This window comes from Protomyctophum bolini (genome assembly GCF_963924005.1).
Source record: "Protomyctophum bolini genome assembly, chromosome: 4".
Lineage (NCBI taxonomy): Eukaryota > Metazoa > Chordata > Actinopteri > Myctophiformes > Myctophidae > Protomyctophum > Protomyctophum bolini.
Window position 1 is genome coordinate 40,404,706 of NC_137865.1, and position 10,923 is coordinate 40,415,628.

The following is a 10,923-nucleotide window of genomic DNA, read 5'->3' on the forward strand; positions in this document are numbered from 1 at the left end:
ACATCAGAGACAATAAAACATGAAGAAAATAACAGGCCAATAAAACAATTAAAAACAATATTAGGAAAAACACTTGGCATACAGATGTGTTTTTAAAAGCGTTTTAAAAGAAGGCACTGATTCTGCTAATCTAAGAGCCAAAGGCAGGGAGTTCCAGAGCAAAGGTGCCCGAGCCGCAAAGGCCCGGTCACCCCGAGTGACCAGACGCGTTGCAGGATTAACTAGGATGGCCCTATCCGATGACCTAAGGGAGCGCACAGGGTTATGGGGTTGCAGCAAATCTCTTGCAAATAAATGGGAGCTAGACCATGTAGAGCTTTAAAAGTAATCAATAAAATCTTAAGGGATAAGGGATGACCACAGGTGAAATTGGAAATGATGAAACAAACAGATGAGAGCACACTGAATCGCAGGCTGATAATCTTCTTGGTGGGAGGATAACCCACCTGAAAATGTATTCTCAAATAATGTCATAACCTTAAATCGTACAAATATTTCAGAGGCAGTGTGTATAGGCTTAGAGTGAGTGGCACTATAGCAACCATCTGCGGCTGACCTTCAGGTTGAAAATGTCACAGAGAGTGAAGACAGAACTAGGGATGTTCCAGGTCAAACTGGTGGCGTTAGCTATAGACAGAAACATCCTGAACATCATGTTTGAAGAGAATCATGCAGTCTCTTCAACTGACAAACCTCTAGTCCTCTACTGACCCATGGCCTGTGTGTTGAGCATTACAAGGTTGTCTATACAGCAGTGGTTAACAACTAGAGGAGACATTTGAGCCATTGTTCCTCAGTCCAAGTGATATATATCAGAGTGATTATTTTTATATGATTACCAGCCTAGGTGCCCAGACCGCTACGCCAGCCGCCCCGGGCCATATCGGAGTGATTCTAACAGACATTTTGTTTCCAAAAATGTGTTATTTTGTAATTTTATGTTTAGATATAACTTGTTTTCTATCTTCTAAACTGTGTTGAAATCTGTGTCATTTGGTAAGGAATTAATTATACACAGAGGAAGTGAGAAGAGTGTTCTAGGTATAATCCAGACGATCACAAATGTAGTGACCCTGCAATGTGAATTTCCTTTGCAGAATTTCTAATTCAAGCTAATGACATCCTGTGCTATTTATACGAGTTGAAAAATTACAGCCCACCAGTGGCCACCACACACAGTAGGCAAACTGGTGGCCTGGTTTTGACTTTGACTGCATGCCCCTTCGGTTTCTGTGGATGTGGAAAGACATTTACAGTAGCTGCCCATTGAGCCAACAAAGTGGGCAACAATTCCTGAAATGCATGTAAAACATGTAAGTAACACAGTGTAGCGGCGCCGGTTTCCACAACGGTAGGCCTATGGAATAGACAAATTAAAAGGTTGCAACAGAGAAAACACTACTTTTGCCTAGAAAGATAGATCCAACAAGTCAAGGCACTATTAAGACTAGAGTCACACAGGGTAACATATTACTATTCTGCCTGCATTTTAGTGTTTTGGGTTTGTTCTTTAACCTCCTTCCTGCAGGCTAACTGTCTGAATCGAGACAGATAGAACATGGGCCCGATGTACAGGCCAAAGTTTGGGAAAGCCAGGATCACCTGCAGGACATTGCATTGTTCGACACTGGCTGCCACCTTCTGGGACTTTATCACTGCCATAAACGGAAGCATGCCCACGAGCGGTGCATAGGCCACAAACGACGGCACCATGACAGCCAGGATGTTATTTACGGCCCTTCTTTTCAGAGGCACGTGGGATCCTGAGACCTCGCTTCTTGGCCCACTTTGGCACAGAACCCACACGATACCCGTCATACTCAGCAGCATGAGCCCGAACATCAGAGAGGTAGCGAGGGCCAAGTATAGAGTCATTGACAACAACCCAAAAAAATAGGCCAGTAGTGCCACAGCGAGGGTGAGAACCCAGCCACAAGCACACAGCACAGCACGGTACTCCCATTTACCGAGCCTCATGTACGCAACGGGGCGGGCCGCGGCCAAATAACGCTCAATACACATGAACGTTAACAACAACGGGCAGCCAAATAAATTGAGGGCAGAGAGGGCTTCCAGAATGGCTGTAGCCTCTGTAGAGAGCTCATGCATGGCGTCATAGATGCCCAGAGGCAAGCAGAGACAAAAGAGTATGTCCAGAATCGAGAGGTTGACCCCAAGTAGCTCGGAGGCTGACAGCGCTCGCTTGCTGCTGAGCAGCATCCACGTCAAGGCTGCGTTGGCCGGAAGGCCGGTCACCAGTGTGAAGATTTTGATACCGGACAAAATCATTGAGCCACCGTGTAAGTGACACTGGTGCATGATCTCTTCTGTCCAAGAAAAGTCCATAAAGTCAAAGAAATAGCTGCTGCTATTGCTGTTCACATAAGACAACGTACTGTTGTCATCCAAGTCAAAGTCAAAAAAATTGCTGCTGCCATTGCTGTTCACATAAGACAATGCACTGTTGTCATCCAAGTCAAAGTCAAAAAAGTCAAAAGATTTGCTGCTGCCATTGCTGTTCACATAGGACAATGTACTGTTGTCATCCATTGTGATTCTTCTCTTTGCTGTGAAGAGCGACTGTTTCACTGTGGGTCAGATGGGCATACATATGAGTACATCAACATGTATGAAGTACACAAACGCACGCACACACACGCACCCACCTGCGCACGCACGCACGTACATGCACGTACACACACACACACACACACACACACACACACACACACACACACACACACACACACACACACACACACACACACACACACACACACAGACAACCTGTTAAATGTAGTCAATCAAATTAGTTAAGAAATAGTATAGATGTTGCCAGCTGTTTAGCCTATTGGAATTCTGGTTCATCATAATACTCGATTAACCTGTAATAGACAATAATACACCAGAGTTACAGACAGAAAAAAGCTGAGTTTGAACTGACCTTAAATTTGAGACAAGTGGAAGACGGATGGATGGGTGATGGTTGCGAGGTCTATGAAGTATTGAATTTGTGACTTGCCTCCCCTTTTCAGCCTTTATATTTGTCAGAGATGTAGAAATTCCCGGATGTAGTTTGCATGTACACCTGTGTGCAGTGATGGTCCAGTGGACTAGTATACAGGGTGTTTTTCAAACAACTTCCATCATGTAAATATCCCCGGAAAAGATTCATTTGTGGAAAAATGTGGTTTTGCCTAGTCCGGCAGTCAACAGGCTTATTTTGTTTAAAGTGCAAAATTATAGCCTTTTTTTATTGGTCTAAAATATTATCTATTTACATACATTCATGAATCCACTATGTGACCTACATTAACATTTAACATCCTATATAAGGCAATCAATATAAAAAGTCATCTTTAAGTCAGCTTTAATCAATGGGTCCATTTGGAACCCCCTCCTCAAGGAACCATGAGGGTCCCTGGCACACCTTTGAGAGCCACTATACTGCTTTAAATAAATACATAACTAATATAGAGCATATTTGATGAAATTTAGGAGCATAACTTTTTTGTTATATAATTATTTATTATCTGAATTAAATTCAAACAGAACCGCGCACGCACGACACATGCACGACGTGCACGGCACGCGCACATGCACGTGCGCATGTGTCCTCTTTTGGTAATTCAGAATATGCATGGTAACTCTATATATGGGTCTGTAAAAGGACCGTTACATAACGATATAATAGATCTATTTCCAAGGCTCTGACTCGCATGTTATGGGGGTTCTTCAAATCAAAAGGGAGAATATTAGATTACTGTATCATTCTGTAGGGGGCCGGGGGCGGTGGCAGTAGGCGTAGACTGCAGTAGGCCTCTATCGCTGTCAAGCGGAAGGGAAGGGAAGGGGGAAGTTAGAACTTTCAACTGTTGTTAGTTATAGTTCCCCGAAGAAGCCCGAAGACAACACAAGCCAGTATGGTAGACTACATAGGCTACACTAGTAAATGGTGACCCGGGGGAGCAGTGTTACAGTTACAAATACAATTATAAGAAGCACAAAAGTGAGTATATCTATCTAGACGTTGACGTTCAGGGCGCAGTGCTCTCTCTCTCACTCATGTCATGTCATGCACAGCAGGTCTGTTTGCTAGGATCTCGTGTGGGTTTGTGTATGTACTATGTACCTCCTGGTGGTTTGCATAAGTTGCTTTAGCCTGTACAGTAAATGCTAAATAGGTATAGTCAAATGTCGGTGTTCTCGGTTGTTTATGTAAGCATACATCGTTTTCCCTCTGTCTTTATAGACGCATTAAAACAGTTGAGCTTTTTTTTTTATCCCTAATGATTCGCGTCATGCTATTGCGATATACATGTGCCTTTTTAACGTTTGTACACAGGCAATCATTCATTCTGATCATTCATCTTTTTTATGCACGTTGAGTAGAGTACATTTAAAGTACATTAGAGTACGTACTACACGTTGAGTACTACCTTAGAGTGAAATACACCAAAGTGAAACCAATTGGCCTACACTATTATGTTGAAAGTGAAACCAATTACATAATGTAGACTTATGACAGTCACAGTAGTATAGGCCGATCAATATCTAGGCTATTATTGTAATATATTGATATCTGACTCAGTCTATAGCCTATAAGTAAGGCTATATAAGTATGAGACTTACTTACTTACTTATGTATGGCTATATTTTTTCCAGAGATTGTTTATGGTTGTAGGTTTCAAGGATGTCACAGTGACCTGACTGTGGCTCACAGTCAGGTCACCTGATGCTGAGTCAGGTGGCTCAGGTCATTGCATTGGGTTGTATGCTTAGTGTCAAATGTGCACATTTTATAAGGTATTCATGCAATTCCATTAGTGAGGAGTCTATGAATTAATTTGTTCAATTCATTGAACAAACCAAAACCTTCATTTCCTGAAATCTAGGCCCTACAAGCACATTTTCTTTGTCAGAGAGCAACACCAGTTTTGACCAACCCCAAAACCCCAGAACAACGTGTTATAACGTGTTTGCATTCTCTCTTTCTCTCTCTTGGAAATCATGGGTGCGTTCGGAAATGCGCCCTGAACGCACTGGTGTGCTCTCTTGTCATTCGTTTATTCAGTGCACTCGGTGTCGTTGTCGTTCGAAAATCCAGTGCGCGGCACACCGGGTGTGCCGAGTGCCCGCACTGAGCGACCCTACCCTGAAGCTGGGGTCGTCCGGTGTGAATCGGTCACAGCTGTGGTCGTTCGTAAATAAGGCACACTGAACGCACTCTGTGACGTCACCGCCCACCACACTCAATAAACTGACCACATTCCCGGTGTGCATTTCCGAACGCACCCCCATGTGTCTTTACAGTTTGTGCGTCTCAGCCGGTCAAATGGAGAGCTGGGGAAATGGAGGCGCTGGTTTGGACGAGTCGATGGAGGAGTCTGAGGAGTACAGGTTGCTGGAGGCCTACTGCGACAGGAGGAGACAACAGAGGTCTCCCCTAATGGCCGTCCATGAGATGGGCGACTTTCAAGGTCAGGATGATGCTCAGTTCTCAAGAAAGCCCATGAGACAGCTTCTCCAGATGAGAGAAGTTCCTGGTAGGTTATTTCAACAGAAAATGGGACACAATAATGTATTTAAACAGAAATACACACAGAAACACACTGTTACTCTGTGAACCAGTAGGGTGCTGCCTACAGACGCTTAAACAGAAATGCACAGAAACAAACCTTCAGCTGCAACATTAATGTACATGATTAAATATACAGTAACACAACAGGTTGTTCACATTGCCATCAGTTTTTTCACACACACACACACACACACACACACACACACACACACACACACACACACGCACATTGCCCACTACATGTGAGTGGGCGTGGGTGCATGCGTTTGTGTGTGTCAGAGAAGCACACACACACACACACACACACACACACACACACACACACACACACACACACACACACACTTGAGTCCTCAAGTGGTTGTCATGGCATGCCGTTATATTGTTCATGATCATTTCTAATCTGTGAACTTGGTCCAAGTAGATGTCCTTCACAGGTGCAAATATTTTCAAAGATAAAACTTAAATAGTGCTTCTTTTTTTTTACTAGATCCCGCTTAAGCGTCTGTAAGCAGCACCCTCCTGGTTCACAGAGTAACAGTGTGTTTCTGTGTGTATTTCTGTTTAAGCGTCTGTAAGCAGCACCCTCCTGGTTCACAGAGTAACAGTGTGTTTCTGTGTGTATTTCTGTTTAAGCGTCTGTAAGCAGCACCCTCCTGGTTCACAGAGTAACAGTGTGTTTCTGTGTGTATTTCTGTTTAAGCGTCTGTAGGCAGCACCCTACTGGTTCACAGAGTAACAGTGTGTTTCTGTGTGTATTTCTGTTTAAGCGTCTGTATAGGCAGCACCCTCCTGGTTCACAGAGTAACAGTGTGTTTCTGTGTGTATTTCTGTTTAAGCGTCTGTAAGCAGCACCCTCCTGGTTCACAGAGTAACAGCACACCTGGTTCAGATTGCTGATGATAGTACACTGCTTCATGAAGACGACGACCTGGAGTCAGATGGTGGAACGGATGACGGTGGGTATCACTCGCATAGGGCAGTGTGTCCCAGCCTTTTTTGTCCCAGGGCAGACTTTTCATAGCCAAATCTCGACCCACAGGAACGCATCCAGGGTGCCGGCCCGATTCCGGCGAGCCACCCTGTGTCCGAAACGGTTGAGAAGTGACAGTTACTGTGTGGGGGACCCTCTACTGTACTGTACTGTACTGTCACTGTACTATACTGGCACACCCGAAATCACCATATATACAGTTAATATATTTGTGTGTGTGTGTGTGTGTGTGTTAGGTTACGCACAGGTGGTGAAAAACAACCATGCTGTTTTTGTGCTCAGACGCACACAGCCAGCCAGCCAGCTACCCAGGCAGGCAGCCACCCACACACATAGTCACTTGAGGAAGTGGTTGCACCACTTAAAAAAACACACATGACAGCACTCGCATAGGTTCCCTATGCCATAGCCACAACATTATGCAGTGACAGTGAAAATCCGGCTTTAGGATCAAAATCACAATTTGTGAGTCAGTTCTGCACACCCATGTGAGCTACCTGCAAAAAAACACTAGGTTATTCAAATTTTGTTGAGCTTCCAAGTGAATTCAAAACTATTGTAATGAGGATACCTTGTGTGTGTGTGTGTGTGTGTGTGTGTGTGTGTGTGTGTGTGTGTGTGTGTGTGTGTCACCCTGTCAGCAAACGTATCCATAATCCATCCACTAGAGGGAGCTTAAGGGCCAACATTAAAAGCTACGAGATGCAGTTTATCTAGTCACTAGATCAACTGCATGGCTCGTAGCCTTTCATCGTGAATACACTAGATAGGTGTGTCTGTCACCTGCGTTGCCTTGTTGAAGTTTTGATACCTGTGATATCGGATATTACAGTATGTGATTGATTGCTGTTCATTTATTCTGCAGATGTCATCATTAAAGAACTCGTGGAGTTGCTTAAGAAACATGGAGATGAGCTGGATGAGAAGGTAGGGGTGTGTGTGTGTGAGAGAGAGAGTGAGAGGCAGGGGCTGACATCCCGAGGGCACTTTTGGATTAAAATAGCTGATCTACAAGCTCTCAACACATTTTTCGCAAAATGCTGCGTTCAAGTTCAGGAGACTGAATGCCGCCTTCTGGTATGGCATGGAAAGGAGCGGGGGGGGGGGGGGTGTGTGTGTGTGTGTGTGTGTGTGTGTGTGTGTGTGTGTGTGTGTGTGTGTGTGTGTGTGTGTGTGTGTGTGTGTGTGTGTGTGTGTGTGTGTGTGTGTGTGTGTGTGTGTGTGTGTGTGTAATTGTGCTTATCTGGCATACACACAAGGGCACGCCCACTCACATGCAGTGGGCGTGCTTTTGTGCACTTGTGAGTGTGTGTGTGTGTGTGTATGCAAAAAACCTCACAATGGCAATGTGAACAACCACCACCTCTTTGTGTTCATTATTAAGGGATGGGCCATATGCATCCCTACATGTCTTAACTGTCCCCTAACTGTCCCTCCACATGCTTTTCCTGTCGCTGTACAATACTTCATGTCTCTTCTCTTACTCAGATCAAGAAAGACAAGGACTTGCAGCAAAGGATCCAGAAGTCCTTCAGCTACGGCCTGTTTGAGAAGGTGACTACCTCCATCCTGGAGAGCCTGGTGGCCCCCAGGGGCTCTGCCCGAGGCGCCGCGCCCAGCAACAAGCAGCAGATCGCCTGGGCCTGCGAGGTGACGCACAGGCTGTCGGCGGTGGACTGCATTCCCAGGAGGAGAGCGCTCGTCTTCGGGACACAATACATCCAACAGCACCTCTCCGCCTGGGTCCAGCAACAAGGAGGCTGGGTGAGTGACCCTGAGATCACCTCACATCAACTTATTTTCCTATTCAGATCTTACGTTTTTTGTCTGAAAATTAAAAAAAAAATCCGAATACAACAGAGAACAACTTAAGTAGGGGTGTGGTGAAATCTTCTGTAGTTCCAAGACACACTTGAAAAAAGGACGCAGAGATTAAAATAGGGTGCATTTTGCATCCCAAAACGCAGTTTATAGTTAAGGGACGCAATACAACGGGATGCACTACTGTACTGTTTTTTATTCTAGTTTATTTTGCTAGCTTTAGTTATAATAACCATTTCTTCTACTGTACATATATATAACCATCCCTGCATCCCAGGACTCATTACATTGAAAACCTATTTACATCACTGTATTTGAGGGAAAAGAGCCTATACATTTCAGCCTATTGTTAAAGGCGTTTAATAAGCTTTAATCCTTAATGACTGTTTTGACCAAAGATTCACTGGTACAGTAGGTGATATTGCCATTACAGTGCAATACAGGCCAGGGCAATAGATGAAATGATGGGGTTTCCCTGTGGGAGGAGGTCAAAAGGGTGTGAGTGTAGCAGAGTGGCTCAGAGCCTCTGCCTGATGGCCTCAACAGTCTAATATCTCCCCCTGCCTGGTCCATAGGGATATCCCTTTGGTCTAGTGGTTAAGATGTTGGACTTTCACGTGGGAGACCTGAGTTTGAATCCAGAGCATTATACATAAAACAGGGTATTTTCTGCCATACTATATTAATAATCTCCTCACATCAGTACAATTAAATGGGATTTAGGTTTAGGTTAATTTAGTCACTCATTGAAAAGCAGAAAAGCTTGTCACATTGTGACACAGGCTATATAGAGCGTCGCAGTCCCGCCACCTCGAGAGACCCGGAAAAGAAATCGCCGTTCATTTTCCTCATAGGCATTTCTTTATTTTTTTATTTTTTTATAGTATTTATTTAAAGACGGTTACGCCGCGGACAAAGCCAACTCGGATCGTGACAAATCATGACAATGAACACAATATTTTTGGGCTGATCAAATCATTAGAAAGAAGAAAATAAAGGCAGGAGACAACACTATTTGTTTTGTTTTTCTTCTTATAAATTATTTGATCGGCCCAAAACATTGTGTTCATTGTCATGATTTGTCACGATCCAAGTTGGCTTTGTCCGCGGCGTAACCGTCTTTAAATAAATACTTTAAGAAATGCCTATGGGAAAAATGCATTGGGATTTATTTCCTGGGCCACTCGTTGTTCTGAAAGGGGGAAGGACTGTGACGCTCTATGCTGTAGCCACTAGCCAGCTTTATTTTTGTACAACTCCTTATAGAATCATTGCATACCTTGGAAGAATACATCACAATTTTTAAGTGATTCTTTAATACATTTCTTTCACATTTTTTGAAAACAAAAAAAAAGTTTGATGTTGTACTGGACTGGTTAGCTACAGTATACCAGCGTAGCGTGTCCGATAAGACAATTCTGAATATGTCATTTTCTGTGTCTCATCTAGGATTCTGTGTTTGAAGATGTTGATTAAAACGCCTGGGATCATTCAGACATTCTGAAGAGGCTGAACATTATTCCAACACAAAGACACAAATGATGGTACTAAACATTCAAAAATGAGTGCAATGTAATGTTTGAATGTAATGTAATGAATTTAATAAGCTGTTTTTATGTGCACCATCTCCACAATAAGTTCAGGTCATGTCTGTTGCTTCCACAACCAACCAGACTCAAATTGACTCACTTCACTCTGTGAGGTCGGAACACAGAATATTAAATAACATTAAGAAAGAAAAGATAAACAGTTCTTCTATAAATTATGTGATCAAATAGGAGAAAAATGCTGCTCTATAGTCATAGAAACAAATGTATAGAAGACATGAATGTCCATTCATAAGTTAACTAAACTGAGCATTTGTGTCCAACACAAAAGTGGAAGTCAATCTATGAGGGGTCTGATATTATGCGTCGCTTTAGGGCATCCAAAGCAATGAGCAATCACTGGCTGCCCCAGCAAAGTATGTGGATTCACTAATTATATCTCTGTACATTATGTTCTTTCCCCTTTATTTTTACATTTTTGTTGTCATGTGGACAATAAACAAAAAAGCTGAAAATGTCAGTGCGTTACTGCGTTTGTTGCAAAAGATGGTGTCATTTACTTACACATGAGCGAAAATGTGTTTTCTTTAAGAACAAAGTATGTATAATTTTTTTTAATGATTGTGTCACTTACAGTACACTGCATTTCAACCCTTCCGACTAAAACTGAGTGAACAGGATCACTACAGGAGTCTAAACGGGAGTAATACCCAATTTAACTGAGATTCGCTTTTAGTTCTTTACCACTTTGTGAAGTAAAGTGCTGATGATTTTATATACTAAAATATATATTTTAAGCTATTTTGAATTGATTTCTCTTTATACTATTTATCTGCGCATTAGTGTACAGTACAAGCCGTTCATTCTCTCTTATATGCAGGTACACACAAATTACAGAAACCTATTAAAACAGTTTAACCCATTCTGAACGGGAACCCATTTTGGTGTTAGCATCATGTTATGCTTTAGCTATTGAAAAA

At 43.0% G+C, this 10,923-nt stretch overlaps 1 protein-coding gene across 2 annotated transcripts; it reads left to right on the forward strand.

Moving 5' to 3' along the window:
* Positions 1 to 3,816: 3,816 nt before the first annotated feature.
* Positions 3,817 to 10,459, forward strand: LOC308314123 (apoptosis facilitator Bcl-2-like protein 14). Of its 2 annotated transcripts, none has more exons than XM_080761537.1 (6): positions 3,817 to 4,009; positions 5,314 to 5,480; positions 6,421 to 6,540; positions 7,441 to 7,502; positions 8,064 to 8,339; positions 9,846 to 10,459. In XM_080761537.1, the coding sequence occupies exons 2-6, from the start codon at positions 5,336 to 5,338 to the stop codon at positions 9,870 to 9,872; spliced, it is 630 nt and encodes a 209-aa protein (XP_080617663.1). In that variant the 5' UTR covers positions 3,817 to 4,009; positions 5,314 to 5,335; the 3' UTR covers positions 9,873 to 10,459. The 2 variants fall into 2 exon arrangements, with proteins under 2 accessions (XP_080617663.1, XP_080617662.1); XM_080761536.1 differs by having other exon boundaries at positions 3,820 to 4,009; positions 5,314 to 5,546.
* Positions 10,460 to 10,923: the final 464 nt, after the last annotated feature.